The following is a 25,880-nucleotide window of genomic DNA, read 5'->3' on the forward strand; positions in this document are numbered from 1 at the left end:
ATAGAATATATAAAGAATAATGGGTAGATAAGAAAATTATTTCATTACAAAAACTCCAATGAATTAAAATCTAGACTACATAAATTATTCAACACTATAAAACTATTCTTGCTAGAATCATGTGGTCCATTGTATGCAAAATAGTAGATAACATGAAAAATCAGATTATCCTAGTCGATAGACTGATTACTATGGCAGAATGAAAATTTTATTTAAATCTATGGTGATTGTTTTAAAATTAAAGTGTATATGAAGTAATTTTTATCTTGTTTGTCAAACCTTTATTCTTCATATCATTTTCATATCTTAATTGCTTCTCAGTATATTTTCCTTTGTTTCATACTTTCCCTCTACTTTTTAAGTCCACATTTTGGCAAACAAAACAAAGGAAAGAACTGAGGCATTTAAGCACAAGAGTCAAATAAAAATTAAAATGTTTCAATTGACTGTGTATTTCCTGAAAGGAGGAAGGCTTGTTTGTTGTTGATATTTTATTCTACTTTCACAGGCAATTACAATCTCTCATTTTTGACTTGCTAGCATTTCAGTTTTGCAACTCTGTAATTATGTAATAACGGGATTTTCTTTTTCTTATTGAAACCTTAGACTGCATTTGATTTTTTTCCTCACCAAACTTTAGGGAAGAAAAGAACCAGAAACAGGACATAAATGTTTTCTGTAGCTAGTACAGGAACAAACTAATGTCTGAGGAAAAAAAACACAACAAATAATAATTCCAACTATTTGCTATACTTAGTACTCACCTGTCATCAGTACTTTGTTCATCATGTAAGAGTCGCTCTTTATTTAACCCTATCTTCTCAAGCTCATGAGTTAACTTTTCTAGATCATTGTTCATTTGTTGAGTCTTCAATTTTTCACTCACCAAATCCTATTTCAAAAGGAATGCACAACCCACTTAAGTGACAAAAACATAAATATCTAAGAAAGTCAGCTAAAATTCTAATTACCATCATTCCAGAAGACATAATCTGAACCAGTAGAGACTGAAAGCTTGTCACTGAATCTTTCTTTTCTTACCTTTGTTTTTTGTGGGGTGGGTGGACATCTTGGGGATCAAACCCAGGGCCCTGTGCATGCTAGACAAGTGTTATTCCACTGAGCTACATCCCCAGTTTGTTGAACCTTTCTTTCATCATTAAAATGGTAGTTAAACTACAAGTTACAAGTGGGTTCAAACAAATGTTTTCCAATTTTCTTGTGCTAATACTTCTTTTTAACTCTGATGTTAACAACTAAAAGGGAAAAACTACTTGTGAATATATACCTTAGGTTTAAAAATTAGGAGGAAACTCCTGCCACCACCACTTATCTATTTAGACTTAGTGTGTATTTCTTCCTATGAATATATGTTGGACATAATACTGTTCCACCATTCTCCTGATGCAAGAGGCCTAGGATATTCATCTGAAGAATTAGATCATATTCTTAGAAGTTCTGGCACAAGGAACCTGTTGTTTCTGTTTGTAAGACTATAGAACAACAAAAAGAAGAAAAAAGATGAAAAGGTCCTTCTCAATGCCTCTTTAGCAGAAATGCAAACTGCCTAATGTGACTCTCTGCCAGAACGCTAAGGTCTTATTTTATCTATCTATCTATCTATCTGTAGTGCTGGGGACTAAACCCAACGTGTCACACATGCTAGGCAAACATTTTACTACTGAGCTACACTCTCAACCCTAAGAGACTTTTTAATTGAACTTAAAGAGTTATCACATATTGTATTGAATAGGAAAGTTAAAAAAAAAAAAGAGCCAAATATGCTATCCTTTGATTTATATCCACTGTGTTTCATAGGACATATTACAATCAAATCTCAAAAATTTCAAAAGTTCAGTGTTGACCTTTAAGTTGAACCTGACTTGTAGTCTCTGGTTTCTCAAAATTTACAGGGCTTTGGAGTCTGAAAGATCTGAGTGTGAATCTAGAAATTCAACTTTTTGGGGGGAGGGTAGCACTGAGGTTTTGAACTCAGGGCCTTGTGCTTGCCAGGCAGGCACTCAATCACTTTAAGCCACGCCCCCAGCCCTTTTAGTTTTAGCTATTTTATGAATAGGGTCTCTGTTTTATGCCTGTGATGGCCTGGACTACAATTCTATTCACTCTCCTTGCACAAATAGAATGACAGATACGTACCACTGTGCTCAGCTCAACTCTGCCATTTATTAACTGTGCTCCTGAGTAAGTTACTTCATGTTTTTGAACCTGCTTTCTAATATGAAAAATGGAGATAACACCTGAAAAGGACTAGTTGTAAGAATTATATGAATATACATAACTACAACTTATATGCAAGTTCTTAGCCCAGTAATTGGTATAAATCACTCAAGTAGTAGTTATCATGCTTCTGCTAGTATTCAGGAAGAGTTTTGATCAAATATTTTAATGTTATTTTGAAATCAAAGTTTTATAATGTAATAAATCATGTACCCCAAAGAAACCTTAATACTACAAATGTCAAAAAATACAACTTATATGTACTTTTAGTTTAACAAAAGTAGGAAACTTGGAAGCTATTTCTAGTTCTAATTTCAAAGTCCTATTAACCCATAAAAAAGATGATGCAAATTACTAGTGGATTCCAATAAAACTAACTCATTAACATTGGGTTAAAAATACAAGCAGTATTTGTCTTAAATTTAGGTAAATACATTTACCTCACGTAGTGTAACCAAAGTTTTTACGTCAATAGTTGCTCTTTTCACAAGCTCCTTATTTTCTTTCTCTAATTCTTTCAGACGAAGACAAGATTCTTTATATACACCAATTTCTTTGAATAGAGTTTTGTTCTCTTTCTCTAAATTTACAATCTTCACATTATTTTCTTCTAATGTGGTATCTTTTATTTCTGCTTGTTGTCGAAGTCTTTTATTTTCCTTCTCTAGTTGTTTCTTATCCTTTTCCAGTTGAGATGTCTCTTGTTCCAATGATTTATTTTCTTTTTCCAGCTGTTCTAGTCTTTTGCTAGATATTTTCAGTTCTTCTAGGTTTTTTTGCAATGTTTGATTTTCCATCTCTAAGTCTTGTAGTTCACTCTCTAATTGCTGAATTTTTTTGTTGCTATTTTCTAGAGCTTTCTGTAGTCTTTGATTTTCTGTATCTAATCCCTGGTAGCTAACTTCCAAACGTTCTGTTTTCTTGAAAGATGCTTTCATGAGCTCCAAACCTTTCTTAAGTTGATCTTTTTCACTTTCCAGCTCTTTGTTTTCTAGTTGTAGCTGAGCCATTTTCATACTCGCACACTTCAAGGATTCCACATTCCTTCGGAGTTCTAAGTTTTCTTCATCAAGTTGGGAATTCTCTTTTTCTAGGGATTCTAACTGAAAAGTAAGGTTTTTAAAACTATCCAAAGTTTTTTTAAATTTTCTATTTTCTCTTTCTAGCTCTGAATTTTCTTGTTCTAATGCCTCAATTTTTTCACAAGTAATTTTTAAATTGGTTATCTTTTTCTGTAACAATTCATTTTCTTTTCCAAGACGATGCAACTCATTTTCAAGTTCTTCTGCTCGTTCTCCCTTTTCTTTGTAATGTTCCAATTCTTTTCTAATTTGTCTTTTTTCAAATTCAATCTTGCTTAGCTTGCTACTTGTTTCTTTGATAGATTCATGGAGAATTTTATTTTCTTTTTCAATGTCTTTCACCCTTGCTTCAGCACCTATCTGGGACCGCTGCCTTAAGGAAGACACTGTTTGATTCAGATGTTCATTTTCCTGTTCCAGTATTTTAATCTAATTCAAAAAAAAAAAAAAAAGAAAGAAAATTTAAAAACTATAATGAGCAAAACCAAATTATTTTTATGTTATTATTAAGAACATAGTTTTTATCTTCCAAAAATAGAGAAAGAACATTAAGGAGTGCTAGAATGTATGTCTAATTTTTAATTCCAACAAATATTTACTGAATGATCACTATGTATATGTACTGTCAGGTCACTAAAGTTAATGTTTTTAGGGAGTTCACAATCTAAAGAAATGACTAAGATATAATGCATTACTATTAATCAAAAATGATCTTCAGATAGTTTTATCATTTAACATGTTTCAAATTCAGACATAAATATAGGTAAAATACATGTACACACCTCCTTTCATTAAGTAATTTTTGCAATGCCTATACAAAGAGGATCCTCAGTTAATATGTACACATTATATGTGTGTGTGTGTGTGTGTGTGTGTGTGTGTGTGTGTGTGTGTGTGCATGCACATGTGAGTGTGTACACATTCATTCCTAAGAATTCTACTTAGGAAACATCTAAATAACAAAACCAGCTGGTTCACTGGGTAATAAATTTATCCAATTTATACTATGGCCTAATATAATGGTTTCACAAAATTTAGTGTGATAACTAATCCTGAGAAGTTTCTGAAAGTGTGGGTGTATGCTTAGCTTTAAAATTTTTGTTCTGTAACCTAAAGAAATCTGAATTTTTATCTGATGGTCTGAGAACTATGACTGGTCAATATAAAACAAATTAATAAATAGAAATTTCAATACATCAAATCACTTAATCTACCCAGTTCTGTTTCTTCAGATAGTTAAAAATGACCAATACACAGCTGAAAGCAAATTTAATAGTATCCAAGATGTTTGCTGCCACAACGCATCTCCCTCTTTACTAGCAGCTAGGTATAGCTGCATTTCTCACCAACTCCACTTAGGGACTTTAAAATTGGCAGTACTATTCCAGACACTTGAAAGCACAGGTACTGAAACATTTTATAATACATAATTATTAAGTACACTGGCAATTTAAAAAATTCTAAGGTTTCTTCTCAACTTTCCTAAACTACATGGGATAGGAAATGAGGCAAAATATACTGCAGTCCCTCCTCATCCTTGGGGATAAATCCTCAGTTGGTAACTGCAAATAATACAGAGTCCTGTTCTACTATATTTTCTTTTCTATACACACATACCAATGATAAAGTTTAATACATAAATTAGGCACAGTAAGAAATTACCAATAATTTATTGTAGATCTTAGCAACCTCAACATATATTTTTCTCTCTTTATTCGGTAATTAGGTAAAAAACTTCACCTTTTCATTTAAAAAAAAGCACTTAATGGCTTTTCTTTGATATATCTGAATTGTTAGCATTGCTATTCTTACAATCTGGGGCCATTATTAAGCAAAATAAGGGTTACTTGAATTTAAATACTGTGATACTATGACAATCAGACATGTGATAACCAGGGAAGCTACTAAATGACTAATGAGCAGGTAGTATACACAGCAAGACTATGCTGGACATGGGATGGTTTTATTTCCCAGGAGATTTATCTCATCACACTACTTCGAATGGCACACAACTGAAAATTTATGAATTGTTTATTCCTGGAATTTTCCATTTAAAATTTTTGGACTGTAGAGGATTATAGGTAATTAAAACTTTAGAAAACAAATGACAAATACTGATGGGGGGGCAGCTATTGTAATTACTTTAAAATCTTAAAAAATTCCAAAATAGTTCCCTTTAATGTTATATGAACATTTTATCTGCATATCCTTTAAAACAACTTTTGTTAATGATTTTAGAGTACACTGTTTGCTTAAGTAAAAAACTTATGAACCTGTCTCTCTGAATTTTCTCTAAGTGTTTCAATTGTTTTTTCAAGCTGAGCTTTTTCTTTCATTAGATCCTTGCTTAAGTTCTGACAATTCTGAAGACTTTGCTTTTCTTGAATAATCTCATTTTCAAGAATTTCAACCTAGAGGAAAACAAATCACAAAACAACATATTAAGTATTTTACAACAGAGGAAACATGTGAAAACAAAAGACAACCACTGAATTGAGGATAGAATACAGTTTTAATATCTAAACTGTAAAATTTAAGAATTTAATACAAAAATTCAAGTAGCATTCTATGCTAATTTTAGTTAGGTGCTGTATAAAATTTGCAGACATCTATCTTTCTTATCCTCTACATGCTTCAGGGCAAAGTTCTTTTTCTAAACACAAAGACAAATGCAGGTAAATAAGTGATACCAAAGCACTATATGAAGATTTCACAAATACTACTGAAAGACCCTTTTGGCTTAAGTTGATTTGTAATATAAAATTTTAATTATAATCAAGGAATCTCAATGAGCAAGAAGGGGAAAAGAGAATACAAAAAGCTGGAAGGAAAAGGTGAGAAATGATGGCGTAAGCTCAATGAAAAAATAAGAAGGAACTTTGCTTAAAAAGGAAAAAAGAAAAAGGGAGAATAAAACTAGCAAAAAAAAGGGTTGAAGAGAGCTATAAGAAAGACTTATACTTTAGGATTAATTAATTTATTTTTTGTGATGCTGAAGAATCAAATCCAGGGCCCTGGGCATGCTAAGTAAGTAGTCTGCCACTGCGCTACATCCCCAGCCCTAAATTTATTTTCATTGATACATTTTAAAGATATAATTATGTTGATGGTAAGTATGGAATAGCAATTTCAAGCTAAAAACATTAAAACTAGTGATAATTTCATTATTACATAACATACTGAAAACAGGTAACTTTAAAAAAAATCAAGAAAACACTTTACAATTTGAATTTACAGTGTTCTCTGAAGTCTCACAAGTTTGAAGGCTTGAATGCCAGCCTGTGGTGATCTCGAGAGGTGGTAAACCTTTAGGAGGTAGGGGTTAGTGGAAGGAAAATAGGTCACTGTAGGAATGTCCCTGAAGGGACACTTGCCTATCTCTCTCCCTTTGCTTCCTGTCTCCACCATGTGCTCTGTGCTATGATGTTCTGCTTTGCTGCAGGCCCAAAACCAATGGAGCCAGCATACCCTGAAAGGAAACTCTAAAACTGTGAGAAAAAATAATTATTTCTCCTTATAACTTAAGCATTTCAGATATTTTGTTATGGCAACAGAAAGATGACTAACACTGAAAACTCTAAAATATTTCACTTCAGCTTTTCAGTTAATTTCTAGTTATTAGAGAAGAACCCTAAACCAAGTGGAATTTTTCCATTTTAACAGTAATGAAAGAGAGCTACATAGAAAACAACCGTCTAGTAATATTGCAAAAGCATAAAGTAGGAATGGCTCAAATGGTAGAACACCTACCTAGCAAGCACAAGGCCCTGAGTTCAAACACCGGTAACATACATACCTACACACAAAAGCACGAACTCACAAATCTTATTCAGTAACTCAACTCAATATTAATTTACATGTTCAGGAAGTTTTTACCTATTAATACCTAATTAATCTTGGTTTTCTATCATATATGGAAGTATTTAAGTTCATTTGTTCTTTTATATAAATGAGATTCAAATGAAACCTTCAGTTTAACAAAAAAAAAATGTTTCATATGATAAACTGAATAAAAATTGCTAGACTGAGATTTTGCTAGATTCCAAAGCCAATTTCAAAATGAAACTAGACCTTACAGGTCCAATTGTAAGTAAAATCAGACTGAGTTCTAAATGATCTCTTCTATTTTTAATGTTATACCAATTTCCAAATGCCTATTATGATTATTTGGTTAATGGATTAAGATCCATCAGTGCAAAAGTGTTTTAAAACAGTAAAAATCTTGCAAAATCAAGGAGTTGTGAATAATCTAAGGCAATGATTCTCAAAGCATGGTTCAAGGACAGCACAATTAGTTAGTATTTCCCAATAATTCTTAGTTGTATATATTTCTGCAAGAGAATTCTATTGATGCAAAATTATGGGCATGTGTGCCAAAAAAGAAATGCAAAAATAAACTACTCTGCCTATTATACAATTAAATATTTCTGAAGTCTATTTAAAATATAGATTTCAGGGCCCAGAGTTCAAACCCCTATATACCAAAAAAAAAAAAAAAAAAAAAAAGAATAAAATGCAGGTTTCATAAATGCTAAATTGTGGTCTCCACTTAAAAGGAATAATGACTTTTTGGGGATATGGCTGTTTCCAGTTCTGGAACAGAAAATTCTGAAGATGAGCTTAGAGTACTTTGTCATGGCAGAAAGTATGGACACCTTTAAGGAGCTTAGGTGTTGGTAAGGATTCAGGAAGCAGTTTTTAAAGAGTTTCTCAATAGCTAACATTGGGAGAGGAAGTAAAATAAACGTACACGATTGAAATCCTTCAAATATTTTTAAATCCATAAGCTTATAATGACACTAAAATCAAAACTTGCTAGTTATTTCAGGAGGATATGGGATAACCAATTCATTCTTTGGAAACCGGTAAAAATAGTAAAATAAGAAACATTCATCCTATTCTCGTATGTGCTGTTTCTCTGAGTAACAGCTTTTGCTTTTAAACCAACAGTTTTTAAAACGAAGTTTTTCTTCATAATTATTCCAACTAACAAATTATGAATGAAGATACAATTAGAACATCAAGTTTTTTGGTTTTGATTTTTTTGAGACAGGGTTTCATTATATAGCCCAGGCTGGCATTGAACTCACAATCCTGCCAAAACTCCTGAGTGCTGGGATTAGTTTTTACCACCATGCCCCCTAGAATATCAAGATTTTTTTTTTTAACCTCCAATAAATTACTGGAACTAACCTATGACTTTCCATGACAACATCACAAAAAGACAGACAAGCAGACAAGCTTCCCCATTGAAATATATATACCTCTTACGAGTATTACAAAAAAATCAATTTGAACCTAATTAAGCCTCTGGATAAAAATACAGGTGAAAAAAAGAACTTAGTGACAGAAAAGGAGGCAATCAGCACAATCTAGATTATGGGGAAACTCTACTAGACAATCTAGTGTTGTCAACAGAAAACTGCTAGGATAAAAGAGGGAACCTAGAGACTAGAATAAAAAAAGTGTTTTAGGAATATAGCAATTGATTAAATGTGCTAAACTTAGTTGGATTCAGATTAAAAAAAGTCTATGGTAAAAAATAAAGAATAGGGAGGATCCAAGATGGTGACTAGTGTGCACAAGCAGACAGCGTGAGCTCTGTAAATCAAAAATCTTGCTGAGACTCTGGAGCCAAACTTGGCGGAAATAAAGCACCAAGAAGAATCAAAATTTCAAAACCCTGAACCCCCAGACCGTACAAAGCTTCTCCTCACCACATTACACTGAGAAAACAGGAGGGCTCCAGCATAGCAAGACGCTGGCTCCAAACCTGCTTGGAAGACATTCAGCAGACCAACAGCAAGATGGCTGGTGGGCTACAGAGCTGATCTCTGGAACCTGAAGACAAGCCACACCTCACTGAGGGAGGAGCTGACTAACCAGCTGTCACTGAAACACATGAGAAAAACTGGCGAGACTCCCCAACTACCTGGTGAGAAGAAGACAGAACTTCTGCTTAAATACCAACACCAGAACTGGATGCTGAAGGAATAACACCAGAACTATTTTTTTTTCATTTTTCTTTTATTACTCATATGTGCATACAAGGCTTGGGTCATTTCTCCCCCCTGCCCCCACCCCCTCCCTTACCACCCACTCCGCCCCCTCCCGCTCCCCCCCCCCCTCAATACCCAGCAGAAACTATTTTGCCCTTATCTCTAATTTTGTTGTAGAGAGAGTATAAGCAATAATAGGAAGGAACAAGGGGTTTTGCTGGTTGAGATAAGGATAGCTATACAGGGCATTGACTCACATTGATTTCCTGTGCGTGGGTGTTACCTTCTAGGTTAATTCTTTTTGATCTAACCTTTTCTCTAGTACCTGTTCCCCTTTTCCTATTGGCCTCAGTTGCTTTAAGGTATATGCTTTAGTTTCTCTGCGTTAAGGGCAACAAATGCTAGCTAGTTTTTTAGGTGTCTTACCTATCCTCACCTCTCCCTTGTGTGCTCTCGCTTTTATCATGTGCTCATAGTCCAATCCCCTTGTTGTGTTTGCCCTTGATCTAATGTCCACATATGAGGGAGAACATACGATTTTTGGTTTTTTGAGCCAGGCTAACCTCACTCAGAATGATGTTCTCCAATTCCATCCATTTACCAGCGAATGATAACATTTCGTTCTTCTTCATGGCTGCATAAAATTCCATTCTGTATAGATACCACATTTTCTTAATCCATTCGTCAGTGCTGGGGCATCTTGGCTGTTTCCATAACTTGGCTATTGTGAATAGTGCCGCAATAAACATGGATGTGCAGGTGCCTCTGGAGTAACAGTCTTTTGGGTATATCCCCAAGAGTGGTATTGCTGGATCGAATGGTAGATCGATGTCTAGCTTTTTAAGTAGCCTCCAAATTTTTTTCCAGAGTGGTTGTACTAGTCTACATTCCCACCAACAGTGTAAGAGGGTTCCTTTTTCCCCGCATCCTCGCCAACACCTGTTGTTGTTGGTGTTGCTGATGATGGCTATTCTAACAGGGGTGAGGTGGAATCTTAGTGTGGTTTTAATTTGCATTTCCTTTATTGCTAGAGATGGTGAGCATTTTTTCATGTGTTTTCTGGCCATTTGAATTTCTTCTTTTGAGAAAGTTCTGTTTAGTTCACTTGCCCATTTCTTTATTGGTTCATTAGTTTTGGGAGAATTTAGTTTTTTAAGTTCCCTCTATATTCTGGTTATCAGTCCTTTGTCTGATGTATAGCTGGCAAATATTTTCTCCCACTCTGTGGGTGTTCTCTTCAGTTTAGAGACCATTTCTTTTGATGAACAGAAGCTTTTTAGTTTTATGAGGTCCCATTTATCTATGCTATCTCTTAGTTGCTGTGCTGCTGGGGTTTCATTGAGAAAGTTCTTACCTATACCTACTAACTCCAGAGTATTTCCTACTCTTTCTTGTATCAACTTAAGAGTTTGGGGTCTGATATTAAGATCCTTGATCCATTTTGAGTTAATCTTGGTATACGGTGATATACATGGATCTAGTTTCAGTTTTTTGCAGATTGCTAACCAGTTTTCCCAGCAGTTTTTGTTGAAGAGGCTGCTATTTCTCCATCGTATATTTTTAGCTCCTTTGTCAAAGATAAGTTGCTCATAGTTGTGTGGCTTCATATCTGGATCCTCTATTCTGTTCCACTGGTCTTCATGTCTGTTTTTGTGCCAGTACCATGCTGTTTTTATTGTTACTGCTTTGTAATATAGTTTGAAGTCAGGTATTGTGATACCTCTAGCATTGTTCTTTTGACTGAGTATTGCCTTAGCTATTCGTGGCCTCTTGTGTTTCCATATAAATTTCACAGTAGATTTTTCAATCTCTTTAATGAATGTCATTGGAATTTTGATGGGAATTGCATTAAACATGTAGATTACTTTGGGGAGTATCGACATTTTTACTATGTTGATTCTACCAATCCATGAGCATGGGAGATCTCTCCACTTTCTATAGTCTTCCTCAAGCTCTTTCTTCAGAAGTGTATAGTTTTCCTTGTAGAGGTCTTTCACTTCTTTTGTTAGGTTCACACCTAGGTATCTGATTTTGTTTGAGGCTATTGTAAATGGAATTGCTTTCATACATTCTTTTTCAGTTTGCTCACTGTTAGTGTATAGAAATGCTAATGATTTTTCTATGTTGATTTTATATACTGCTACCTTGCTATAGCTATTGATGATGTCTAGAAGCTTCTGAGTAGAGTTTTTTGGGTCTTTAAGGTATAGGATCATGTCGTCTGCAAATAGGGACATTTTGACAGTTTCTTTACCTATTTGTATTCCTTTTATTCCTTCTTCTTGCCTAATTGCTCTGGCTAGGAATTCCAGTACTATGTTGAATAGGAGTGGAGATAGTGGGCATCCTTGTCTGGTTCCTGATTTTAGAGGGAATGGTTTTAATTTTTCTCTGTTAAGTATAATGCTGGCTGTAGGTTTGTCATATATAGCTTTTATAATGTTGAGGAACTTTCCTTCTATTCCTAGTTTTCTTAGAGCTTTTATCATGAAATGATGTTGGATCTTATCAAAGGCTTTTTCTGCATCTATTGAGATGATCAAGTGGTTTTTGTCTTTGCTTCTGTTAATGTGGTTTATTACGTTTATTGATTTTCGTATGTTGAACCACCCCTGCATCCCTGGGATGAAGCCTACCTGGTCGTGGTGAATAATCTTTTTGATAACACCAGAACTATTAAGACTGAAATTCTGCTCTTCCTGAACCTGGAGTTTTTTTGTATGTTTGTTTTGTTTCTTGTTTGTGTTTGTTCATCTCTCCACGTTGATTTCTTTGGCTTTGTTCTGTCAATTTTACTATTGTGAGTCAGTTAATACTAGTTAAATTACACCCAGACCAGGGACAGAAATAGCATCCATACACTAAGCTAAAAATTCAATGCACCCAGAAAACAAAATTTAACCAAGGGAAAGAAAACATGTGACTGAAACCACAGATAGCCTATCAAGAACACAGTTGTACACTACCGAGCGGAGCGATGAGAAGACAAAAAAGGGAGGGAAACCATTCTCCCACCAAAAATAATTTAATATAGGATTCAGAGGGAAATGAAGAAAATGGATACTCAGTTCCAGACTCCAACAAAATAAAATTAAACAATGCCAAGGAACCCAATGATGCCCACAAGAACAGCCTCAAAGAAGAAATCCTGCATGTAATCACTGAGAATTTCCTGGAGATGTTACTAGACACGGTCAACCAAAATGTACAAGAGGCACTCAAGAAATTCCAAGACACCAAAAATAAAGAATACGAGAAGACACAGAAAAAATAAATGAACTCACAGGAGCCCTAAATAGACACCAAAGTAAAGCAGAGAACGCTGTAAGTAGAGAGATAAATGAATTAAAGACAAAAATAGACAATATTAAGAGGAAATGACCCATGATACGGAAGACCTCAGAAAAAAGAATAAAACAGAAATACAAAACACAATGGAAGACTACTCCGGCAGACTAGAACAAATAGAAGACAGAATCTCAGAACTGGAAGATGAAATGAAAATTAAAGGAAAAACTGAAGAGCTATTATGCAAACAACCAAGACCTGTGAAAGGAATATGTAACAACTCACTGACTAATCAAAAGACCAAACCTGAGAATCATGGGCACTGAAGAAGGAGAAGAGTGCAAGCAAAAGGGATTCATAATATATTCAACAAAAGAGTAACAGAAAATTTCCCAAATCTAGAGAAAGCTATGCTCATTCAGGTACAGTAAGCATTCAGGACACCAAACAGACCTGACCAAAATAGAACTACTCCACAACATATTATCATTAAAACAACAAGCACAGAAAACAGAGAAAGAATATTGAAGGCTGTAAGAGAGAAGAAACAAGTAACACACAAAGGTAAACCCATCAAAATTACAACAGATTTCTCAATGGACACCTTAAAAGCAAGAAGTGCATGGAGTGAAGTATTCCGGGCACTAAATGAAAATAACTTCAACCCTAAGATACTCTACCCAGCAAAACTATCATTCGGAATAGATGAAGCAATAAAAGTCTTCCACGATAAGCAGAAACTAAAACAATACATGATCACCAAGCCACCACTACAAAAGATTCTTCAAGGAACTCTGCAAACAGAAAATGAAAGCAAACAAAACCATGAGAAGATAGGCAGTATCAAACCATAGGAGAAGAAAAGACAAGGAATCAGAGAGTAACATTGATTCAGCTGCACACAATCAAACCCTTAAACAACAAAAACAACTAAATGGCAGAAATCACCACATATATATCAATACTAACACTGAATGTTGACGGACTTAACTCCCACACGAAAAGAAGCTGTTTGGCAAACTCGATAAAAAACGAACATCCAACAATATGTTGTTTACAGGTGACCCATTTCATTGACAAAAACAAGCACTGGCTTAGGATGAAAGGCTGAAGAAGATTTACCAGCCAATGGCCCCCCAAAACAGGCAGGAGTAGCAATACTTATCTCAGACAAAGTAGACTTCAAATTTACACTGATCAAATGAGATAAAGAAGGACACTCCATCTACTAAAAGGAGAAATACTCCAAAAGGAGAAATAACAATTATCAACCTATATGCACCCAATGTCAGTGCATCCAATTTCATCAAACATATTCTGAAGGACCTATCCAACACAGTGCTAGTGTGAGATTTTAATACCCCCCCATCACAGATAGATAGGTCATCCAAACAAAAAATCAGTAAGAAATTCTAGAACTAAATCACACCACAGATCAAATGGACCTAGCTTATATCCATAGAATATTTCATCTAACTTCTCCACAATATACATTCTTCTCAGCAGCTCATGGAATCTTCTCCAAAACTGATCATATCTTAGGGCACAAAGCAAGTCTCAGTAAATATAAGAAAACAGAAATAATCCCATGCATTCTATCTGATCACAGTGCATTAAAACTAGAACTCAACAACAAAAACAACAGTAGAAAACATGCAAACAATTGTACAACACATTGCTCAATGATCAATGGGTCACTGATGAAATAAAAGAGGAAATTAAAAGGTTCGTGGAAGTTATTGAAAATGAAAACACAACTTACCAGAACCTATGGGACACAGCAAAGGCAGTCCTGAGAGGAAAGTTTATAGCCATGAGTGCATATATTAAAAGGACAGAAAGATCTCAAATCAATGACCTAATGCTAAATAGGAAACTCCTAGAAAAACAAGAGCAAGCAAATCCCAAAACAAGCAGAAGGAGAGAAATAATAAAAATAAAGGCTGAAATTAATGAAATAGAATAAAAAAAAACATACAAAGAATCAATGAAACAAAAAGTTGGTTCTTTGAAAAAATAAACTAGATTGAGAGATCCCTGGCAAACGTGACTAAAATGAGGAGAGAAAAAACCCAAGTCAGTAAAATCAGAAATGCAAAAGGGGAGATAACAACAAACACCATGGAAATCCAGGAAATCATCAGTGACTACTCTGGGAACCTATATTCTAATAAATTTGAAAATCTTGAAGAAATGGACAGATTACTAGATACTTACGATCATCCAAAATTGAACCAAGAGGATATTAATCACCTGAATAGATCTATAACACAAAATGAAATTGAAGCAGCAATAAAGACTCTCCTAAACAAGAAAAGTCCAGGATATGATGGATTCTCTGCTCAATTCTATCAGACATTTAAAGAAGAACTAATACCAACCCTCCTTAAACTGTTCCACAAAATAGAAAGAGAAGGAAAACCGCCTAACTCATTTTATGAAGGCAGTATTACACTCATCCCAAAACCAGGCAAAGACACCTCCAAAAAGGAGAACTATAGGCCAATTTCCTTAATGAACTTCGATGCAAAAATCCTCAATAAAATTACGGCATACCTAAAGCAACAACATATCAGAAAGATCATTCACCACAGCCAAGCTGGCTTCATCCTAGTGATGCAGGGGTGGTTCAACATATGCAAATCTATAAATGTAATACAGCACATTAATAGAAGCAAAGACAAAAACCACTTGTCCATATGAATAGATGCAGAAAAAGCCTTCAATAAGATTCAACACCACTTCATGATAAAAGTTCTAAGAAAACTAGGAACAGAAGTACTGTACCTCAACATTGTAGAGGCTATATATGACAAACCTAGAGCCAGCATCATATTTCATGGAGAAAAACTGAAACCATTTCCCCTAAAATCAGGAACGAGACAAGGGTTCCCAGTATCCCCACTCTTATTCAACATAGTACTGGAATTCCTACCCACAGCAATTAGGCAAGAAGAAGAAATAAGACAAGCACAAATAGGTAAAGAAACTGTCAAAATATCCCTATTGCAAATGACATGATCCTATATCTTAAAGACCCAAAAATCTCTACCCAAAAACTCCTACATACCATAAACAGCCTCAGCAAGGTGGCAGGATACAAAATCAACTAACAAAAATCATTAGCTTTTCTATACACCAACAATGAGCAAACCGAGAAAGATATATGGAAACAATTCCATTTACAATAGCCTCAAAAAACATAAAATACTTAGGGTAAACTTAACACAGGACGTAAATGATCTTTACAAGGAGAACTTACAAACCCCCGAAGAAAGAGCTCAAGAAAGACTACAGAAGGTGGAAAGCTCTCCCATGCTCATGGAGTGGTAGAATCAACATAGTAAAAATGGCTCTACTAGAAAGCAATCTACATGTTTAATTCAATTCCCATTAAAATCCCAAAGACATTCATCACAGAGATTGAAAAATCTACCCTAAAGTTCAATTGGAAACACAAGAGACCACAAATAGCCAAGGCAATACTCAACAAAAAGAGCAATGCTGGAGGTATCACAACACAAGACTTCAAACTACATTACAGAGCAATAGCAATAAAAACAGCATGGTAATGGCACAAAAACAGACATGAAGATCAGTGGAACAGAACAGAGGACCCGGATATGAATCCACATAGTATGCCCACCTTATTTTTGGTAAAGGCGTCAAAAACATACAATGGAAAAAAGGCAGCCTCTTCAATAAATGTTGCTGGGAAAAGTGGTTATCTGTCTGCAAAAAACTGAAACTAGATCGATGTTTATCACGCTGAACTAGTATAAACTCAAAATGGATCAAGGAACTTAAAAATTAGACCTGAAACTCTGAAGTTAGTATAGGAAAGAGCAGGGAATACTCTGGAAGTAATAGGTATAGACAAGGACATTCTCAATAGAACCCCAGCTCAGTAACTAAGAGAAAGGATGGACAAATGGGACTACATAAAATTAAAAAGCTGCTGTACAACAAAAGAAATGGTCTCTAAACTGAAGGGACCACCCACAGAGTGGAAGAAAATATTTGCTAGCTATACATCAAGACAAAGGACTGATAACCAAAATATACAGGGAATTCAAAAAACTAAACTCTCCCCAAATCAATGAACCAATAAAGAAATGGGGAAGTGAACTAAACAGAACTTTCTCAAAAGAAGAAATTCAAATGGCCAAAAAACACATGAAAAAAATGCTCACTATCTCCAGCTATAAAGGAAATACAGACCAAAACCCCACTGAGATTCCACGTCACCCATTAGAATATCTATCATCAAAAAACACCACAAACTTTTTTTTTTGAGGGAGACATGGTTGTGGGTGCAGCAGATCTTTATTCTGTTTGCCCCTCCTCCTGACTCACCGCTGTTCGCTCTCGTGAAGGAACAAGTCAGTCAGGAAGCGACACCTTAGCCATGGCTTTTAAAGATACCAGGAAAACACCTGTGGAGCCAGGGGTGGCGATTCACCAAATTCGAATCACTCTCACCAGTCGCAATGTGAAGTCTCTGGAGAAGGTGTGTGCTGACTTGATCAGAGGGGCCAAGGAAAAGAACTTCAAAGTGAAAGGACCGGTCCGCATGCCGACCAAAACTCTGAGAATCACTACAAGTAAAACACCTTGTGGAGAAGATTCTAAGACATGGGATCGGTTCCAGATGAGAATTCACAAGCGACTCATTGACTTGCACAGCCCTTCTGAGATTGCTAAACAGATTACTTCCATCAGTATTGAGCCAGGAGTGGAGGTCAAAGTCACCATTGCAGATGCCTAAGTCAACTATTTTAATAAATTTAATAAACTGGGAAAAAAAAAAAAACACCAACAACAACAGGTGTCGAACACTGCTGGTGGGAATGCAACCTAGTGCAACCACTCTGGAAAACAATATGGAGGCCTCTTAAAAATCTAAACATAGATCTGCCATATGATCCAGCAATCCCACTCCTAGGGATATACCCAAAGGAATGTGACTCAGGTTACTCCACAGGCACCTGTACACCCATGTTTACTGCAGTACTATTCACAATAGCCAAGTTATGGAAACAGCCAAGATGCCCCACTACTGACAAATGGATTAAGAAAATGTGGTATTTATATACAATGGAGTTTTACTCAGCCATGAAGAAGAATGAAACCTTATCATTCACAAGTAAGTGGATGGAACTGGAGAACATCATCCTCAGTGAGATTAGCCAGGCTCAGAACAAAAATCATATGTTCTTCCCTCATATGCGGAGTTTAGATCTAGGGCAAAGGCAGTAATGTTGTTGGACTTGGGTCACACGCTAAGGGGAAGAGCATATATGGGAGGAATGGGGATAGGTAGACCCAAAACTTGTAAGTGTTTGATGTACCCACTGCAGAGGAGCTAAGACCTTAAAATGACACAGGTCAATTTGGGAAGGTGACCAGAAAGTAGTGAAGAGGTCAGGTAGAGATGAATCAATTCAGGTTGTAATACACTTGTTGATGGAAGCAATACTAGGAATCTCTCTGTATAGCTATCCTTATCTCAACTAGCAAAAACACTATGTCTTTCTCATTATTGCTTATGTCTACTCTTCAACAAAATTAGAGAAAAGGGCAGAACAGGGTCTATTGGAAGCAAGGGGGGATGGAGGGAGTGGGAGGAGATGGGGGGCAGGGAGAGAAATGGCCCAAACAATGTATGCACATAGGAATAAATGAATAATAAATAAATAAACAGACTATGATAGAACTGAGAAATTGAAATGCTGATAAAAAAACATGATGCTATTTAAAATTATTAATTTTTTAGCCAGGCATGGTTACATGTGGCTGTAGTCTCAGGATGAGGTGGCAGGATCTCTTGAGCTTGGGAGATCAAGGTCAATCTGGACAATACTGCAAGAACAGTTCTCAAACTAGGGAAAGAATATTGAAGGCTGTAAGAGAGAAAAAAAAAGTAACATACAAAGGTAAACCCATCAAAATCACAGCAGACTTCTCAACAGAAATATTAAAAGCAAGAAGAGCGTGGGGTGAGATCTTCCGGGCACTGAATGAAAATAACTTCAACCCCAGGATACTCTACCCAGCAAAACTATCATTCAAAATAGATGGAGCAATAAAAGTCTTCCATGATAAGCAGAAACTAAAACAATATGTGACCACAAAGCCACCACTACAAAAGATTCTGCAAGGGATCCTGCACACAGAAAGTGACACCCAACTTAACCATGAAAAGGCAGGCAGCACCAAACCACAGGATAAGAAAAACCAAGACAGTAGAGAGTAACATCAACTTAGGTACACACAATCAAACCTTCAAACAACTAAGACAACTAAATGACAGGAATCACCACATACCTATCAGTACTAACACTTAATGTTAACGGACTTAATTCACCCATCAAAAGGCACAGCTTGACGAAATGGATTAAAAAGGAAGATCCAACAACTTGTTGCTTACAGGAGACCCATCTCACCGACAGAAATAAGCATAGACTAAGGATGAAAGGCTGGAAGAAGATTTACCAAGCCAATGGCCCCCGAAAACAGGCAGGAGTAGCAATACTTATCTCTGACAAAGGAGACTTCAAACCTACATTGATCAAATGAGATAAAGAAGGACATTCCATACTAATAAAAGGGGAAATAGACCAAAAGGAAATAATAATCATCAACCTATATGCACCAATGTCAATGCACCCAATTTCATCAACATGCCCTGAAAGACCTAAAAGCATATATTAACACCAACACAGTGGTTGTGGGAGACTTTAACACCCCATTATCATCAATAGATAGGTCATCCAAACAAAAAATCAATAAAGAAATCCAAGATCTAAAATATGCAATAGATCAAATGGACCTACTTGATGTCTACAGAGCATCTCATCCAACTTCTACACAATACACATTCTTCTCAGCAGCCCATGGAACCTTCTCCAAAATAGATCATATCCTAGGGCACAAAGCAAGCCTCAGCAAATATAAGAAAATAGAAATTATACCGTGCATACTATCTGATCACAATGCAGTAAAAGTAGAATTCAACAACAAAAGTAAAGACAAAAAAACATGAAAACAGCTGGAAACTAAATAACTCATTACTTAATGAACAATGGATCATCGATGAAATAAAAAAGGAAATTAAAAAGTTCCTGGAAGTCAATGAAAATGAAAACACAACCTACTGGAACCTATGGGACACAGCAAAGGCAGTCCTGAGAGGAACGTTTATAGCCATGAGTGCATATGTTAAAAAGACTGAAAGATCCCAAATCAATGACCTAATGATACATCTCAAACTCCTAGAAAAACAAGAACCAGCAAATCCCAAAACAAATAGAAGGAGAGAAATAATAAAAATAAGAGCTGAAATCAATGAAATAGAAACCAAAAAAACCATACAAAGAATTAATGAAACAAAAAGTTGGTTCTTTGAAAAAATAAACAAGATCGATAGACCCCTAGCAAACCTGACTAAAATGAGGAGAGAAAAAAACCCAAATTAGTAGAATTAGGAATGCAAAAGGGGAGATAACAACAAACACCATGGAAGTCCAGGAAATCATCAGCAGAGACTACTTTGAGAATCTATATTCAAATAAATTTGAAAATCTTCAAGAAATGGACAGATTTCTAGATACATATGATCATCTAAAACTGAACCAAGAGGAAATTAATCACCTGAATAGATCTATAACACAAAATGAAATTGAAGCAGCAATCATGAGCCTCCCCAAAAAGAAAAGTCCAGGACCTGATGGATTTCTGCTGAATTCTATCAGACCTTTAAAGAAGAACTGATACCAACCCTGCTTAAACTGTTCCATGAAATAGAAAGGGAAGGAAAACTGCCAAACACATTTATAAAGCCAGTATTACACTTATCCCAAAACCAGGCAAAGACACCTCCAAAAAGGAGAACTATAGGCCAATCTCCTTAATGAACACTGATGCAAAATCCTCAACAAAATAATGGCAAACCGAATTCAACAACACATCAAAAAGATTATTCACCACAAGCAAGTAGGCTTCATCCCAGGAATGCAGGGGTGGTTCAACATATGAAAATCAATAAACGTAATAAACCACATTAACAGAAGCAAAAACAAAAACCACTTGATCATCTCAATAGATGCAGAAAAAGCCTTTGATAAGGTCCAACACCATTTCATGATAAAAGCTCTAAGAAAACTAGGAATAGAAGGAAAGTTCCTCAACATTGTAAAAGCTATATATGACAAACCTACAGCCAGCATTATACTTAACGGAGAAAAATTAAAACCATTCCCTCCAAAATCAGGAACAAGACAAGGATGCCCACTATCTCCACTCCTATTCAACACAGTACTGGAATTCCTAGCCAGAGCAATTAGGTAAGAAGAAGGAATAGAAGGAATACAAATAGGTAAAGAAACTGTCAAAATGTCCCTATTTGCAGACCACATGATCCTATACCTTAAAGACCCAAAAAACTCTACTCAGAAGGTTCTAGGCATCATCAATAGCTACAGCAAGGTAGCAGGAAATCAACATAGAAAAATCATTAGCATTTCTATACACCAACAATGAGTAAACTGAAAAAGAATGTATGAAAACAATTCCATTTACAATAGCCTCAAACAAAATCAGATACCTAGGTGTAAACCTAACAAAAGATGTGAATGACCTCTACAAGGAAAACTATAAACTTCTGAAGAAAGAGATTGAAGAAGACTATAGAAAGTAGAGAGATCTCCCATGCTCATGGATTGGTAGAATCAACATAGTAAAAATGTCTATACTCCCAAAAGTAATCTACATATTTAATGCAATTCCCATCAAAATTCCAATGACATTCATTAAAGAGATTGAAAAATCTACAGTTAAAAATAATATGGAAACACAAGAGGCCACGAATAGCCAAGGCAATACTCAGTCAAAAGAACAATGCTAGAGGTATCACAATACCTGACTTCAAACTATATTACAAAGCAGTAACAATAAAAACAGCATGGTACTGGCACAAAAACAGACATGAAGACCAGTGGAACAGAATAGAGGACCCAGATATGAAGCCACACAACTATAACCAACCTGTCTTTGACAAAGGAGCTAAAAATATACAATGGAGAAATAGCAGCCTCCTCAACAAAAACTGCTGGGAAAACTAGTTAGCAGTCTGCAAAAAACTGAAACTAGATCCATGTATATCACCCTATACCAATATTAACTCAAAATGGATCAAGGATCTTAATATCAGACCACAAACTCTAAAGTTGATACAGGAAAGAGTAGGAAATACTCTGGAGTTAGTAGGTATAGGTAAGAACTTTCTCAATGAAACCCCAGCAGCACAGCAACTAAGAGATAGCATAGATAAATGGGACCTCATAAAACTAAAAAGCTTCTATTCATCAAAAGAAATGGTCTCTAAACTGAAGAGAACACCCACAGAGTGGGAGAAAATATTTGCCAGCTACACATCAGACAAAGGACTGATAACCAGAATATACAGGGAACTTAAAAAACTAAATTCTCCCAAAACTAAGGAACCAATAAAGAAATGGGCAAGTGAACTAAACAGAACTTTCTCAAAAGAAGAAATTCAAATGGCCAAAAAGCACATGAAAAAATGCTCACCATCTCTAGCAATAAAGGAAATGCAAATTAAAACCACACTAAGATTCCACCTCACCCCTGTTAGAATAGCCATCATTAGCAACACCACCAACAACAGGTGTTGGCGAGGATGCGGGGAAAAAGGAACCCTCTTACACTGTTGGTGGGAATGTAAACTAGTATAACCACTCTTGGAAAAAATTTGGAGGCTACTTAAAAAGCTAAACATTGATCTACCATTTGATCCAGCAATACCACTCTTGGGGATATACCCAAAAGACTGTGACACAGGTTACTCCAGAGGCACCTGCACACCCATGTTTATTGTTATTGCGGCACTATTCACAATAGCCAAGTTATGGAAACAGCCAAGATGCCCCACCACTGACGAATGGATTAAGAAAATGTGGTATCTATACACAGTGGAATTTTATGCAGCCTGAAGAAGAACGAAATGTTGTCATTCGCTGGTAAATGGATGGAATTGGAGAACATCATTCTGAGTGAGGTTAGCCTGGCCCAAAAGACCAAAAATCGTATGTTCTCCCTCATATGTGGACATTAGATGAAGGGCAAACACAACAAGGGGATTGGACTTTGATCACATGATAAAAGTGAGAGCACACAAGGGAGGGGTGAGGATAGGTAAGACACCTAAAAAATGAGCCAGCATTTTTTGCCCTTAATGCAGAGAAACTAAAGCAGATACCTTAAAAGCAACTGAGGCCAATAGGAAAAGGGGACCAGGAACTGGAGAAAAGGTTAGATCAAAAAGAATTAACCTAGAAGGTAATACACACACACACAGGAAATCAATGCGAGTCAACTCCCTGTATAGCTATCCTTATCTCAACCAGCAAAAACCCTTGTTCCTTGCTATTATTGCTTATACTCTCTCCACAACAAAATTAGAAATAAGGGCAAAACAGTTTCTGCTGGGTATTGAGGGGGTGGGTGGGAGAGGGAGGGGGTGGAGTGGTGGTAAGGGAGGGGGTGGGGGCAGGGGGGAGAAAGACCCAAGCCTTGTATGCACATATGAATAATAAAACAATAGAAAAAAAAAGAACAGTTCTCATTAAACAAACAAACAAAAATTCTTTTAGGTATGCTGTCACTGTTGTTCTTTTCTTTTCTCAATTCCTTTCCTTTTAGAGATAAATACTCAAATATTTTGTTGGTAAAATGACACACTACCTAGGATTTGCTTCATTATCACCCTGATGTTTTGGGGAGAATAGGCAGGAGTAGAAATGAAATAAAATCAGCAGTAAATTTTGTTTGTATTGGCAGTACTTGAGTTTGAACTCAGGGTCTCCTCATTCTTTTTGGACAGGTGCGCTATCATTTAAGTCACTCTGTCAGCCCTTTTTTGTGTTAAGTATTTTGAGATAGGGTCTAATTTTTGTTGCCCAGGCTGGCCTTAAAGCAAGATCCTCCTGATCTCTGCCTCCCAAGAAGCTAGGTATAAGCCACTGGTGCCCAGCTAGTTAATAACTATTGGAGCTGAATAAGGAATATAGGATCATTCACTTCACTTATGTATATGTGAAAATTTACATAGTAAGTTAAAACAATACTAAAGATACATTAAAAATGGAAAATGATTTTTCTATTCATTTGTATGTATATTTAACATTACAATAACCATTACAGTTTAATTTACCTTTTTATTCAGTCTTTGATTTTCTTTCTCAATTTTCAGGATTTTGGAAGTGTTGCCTTCTATAGAATCCATATTACTCCGAAGCTCTTCTACAGTCTTTGTCAAAGTCTGGTTTTCCATCTCCAACTTCAATAACCTACTTGATGTCAATTCATTCACTTCATGGCCCAGGGATTTCTGTGGTGCTGTATTGAAAAATATGCCATAGGTAAGACTATGTATACTCTTTAATATTTAAAATAGTGACTGGTCTTTTACCTTTATCTAAAAAATGTTCATTTTTTTATAATTAGTTATATTAGATACCGTAAAAACCCCAGACAATTGAGAATTTCATACTGAACTATTAATGTAAAAAATGTAGCCTAAGAGACTTAAGAGTTCTATTTCTAGTTCCTCAGGAAATTAACTACTCGACAATGGTCCAGTCACTTTACCCTCAGTGAATCTTAGATTACTTTTATAAATATAGGTAAGTGCCTTGTAATCTCATGGAGTATTGTGTGACTCAAATTAGAAACATAAAGCATAGCTATGCCACACCTTCAAAAATTAAAAGAAGGCAGTTGAAGAAGAATCCTAATAAATGATCTAGAGAAATCACAGACAGTTTTTCTTGGATATTTTCTTGTAAATAAAGAATCTGTGCTAAATTTAAATGCAAAAAGCAACATTTACTCTATTTTGCTATGGTAAAGCATCTTTATAAGTAGATTTTTGAAATAAGAAATCATGGTATCTATTTCTATACATACTCTCTAATAAGCCCAAAGTATTTTTAATAACCCCGTAACGGCAGACTCATAATACTTTGCTAATGTAAAAATATTAGGAGAGGATGAGGCAGAAGAATCACTTGAGCCCAGAAATTCAAGGCTAGCCTGTGCAACACTGTAAAGATCCCACCTCAAAAAAGATAAATAAACCAAAAAAATAAGTACAGGATTTATAAATGAAACATAATACCCAGGATTTATTTTGAAATTCTGTATTTCAAGAAGGGAAATGGATGGAAGCATTATAGGACATTTTTAGGTCTGTTTTACACATATTTGAAATACTTCACCATAAAAAGCAAAGAAATACACACACTCACACAGCATATAACCCCACATGCATTCTCATTAAACTTGGTTATTGTAAATAATCTCATAGTTAAGGGAAAAAAGCCTCAATTTTTACTTCCTGCTTTTTGTTCTAGCTATCACATTGTTAATCTTTCATTAACACATTACTTAATCAATTAATTTTTAAATACATTAGTTTCTCAAGTTTTTTGGTTTTGTTTTGATTTAGAATCCACTTACTTCATTAAAATACAATTTAAAGTTAACTATAAACTTACATGATACATTTTTCAAACTCGCAACTAATTAAGGATTAAAAAAGATTTTTCAAATTATAACACCATTTTTTCCATTTTAGGTAAGTTTTTTAAAAAGTGAATATCCTGAGTATGCTTGAATTATTTCAAAATTTTTTGTTTTCCTATTTTTATGAAGAATTTCAATGGAATTTTAACAGGGATTACACTGAATCTGTAGAGTACTTTGGGCAGTATGGACATTTTAATAATACTGATTTTTCTAATCTGTGAATACAGGATATATTTCCATTCATTTGTGTCTTACTCCATTTCTTTTAGCAATGTTTTATAGCTTTGAGTGTAATCTTTCACTGCCTTAAGTAGTTTATTTTTTGTATCTACTGTAAATGGGATTTCTTGATTTGTTTTAGATAGTTTTTTGTTAGCATACAATAATGCTACTAGTTTTCATATGTTGATTTTATACCTTGCAACTTTACTGAATTCACTTATTAGTTCTAATAGACTTTTTGTGGAATCTTTATAGTTTCAAATATGTAAGACTACTATCTGGAAATACAAATTAACTCCTCTCTTTCTGATATGGATGCCTTTCATTTCTTTCTCTTGCCTCACTACTCTAGGACTTCCAATACTATGTTGAAGTGGCAGGTGTGGGCATCCTTGTCTTAATCTTGATCTTTAAGGAAAAGTTTTCAACTTTTTACTGTTAG

The 25,880-nt window shown here is 35.3% G+C and overlaps 1 protein-coding gene and 1 pseudogene across 9 annotated transcripts in view; one reads left to right on the forward strand and one right to left on the reverse strand.

Annotated features, from left to right (window-relative positions):
- The window catches only part of Ccdc88a (coiled-coil domain containing 88A), a 139,215-nt gene that overhangs the window by 41,808 nt on the left and 71,527 nt on the right, over positions 1–25,880 (reverse strand). For all 9 annotated transcript variants that reach the window (XR_012439690.1, XM_074049737.1, XM_074049738.1 and 6 more), the window contains 4 exons: positions 23,841–24,025; positions 5,594–5,731; positions 2,679–3,749; positions 765–892 (listed from right to left, as the gene is read on the reverse strand). Coding sequence is in view for 8 of the 9 variants with exons in the window: in XM_074049737.1 (XP_073905838.1) it covers positions 765–892; positions 2,679–3,749; positions 5,594–5,731; positions 23,841–24,025 (1,522 nt within the window). In the remaining variant the exon portion in view is untranslated. The remainder of the gene's footprint in view (positions 1–764; positions 893–2,678; positions 3,750–5,593; positions 5,732–23,840; positions 24,026–25,880) is intronic.
- LOC141414813 (small ribosomal subunit protein uS10 pseudogene) lies at positions 16,310–17,421 on the forward strand (annotated as a pseudogene).

This window comes from Castor canadensis, chromosome 12 (genome assembly GCF_047511655.1).
Source record: "Castor canadensis chromosome 12, mCasCan1.hap1v2, whole genome shotgun sequence".
Classification (NCBI taxonomy): domain Eukaryota; kingdom Metazoa; phylum Chordata; class Mammalia; order Rodentia; family Castoridae; genus Castor; species Castor canadensis.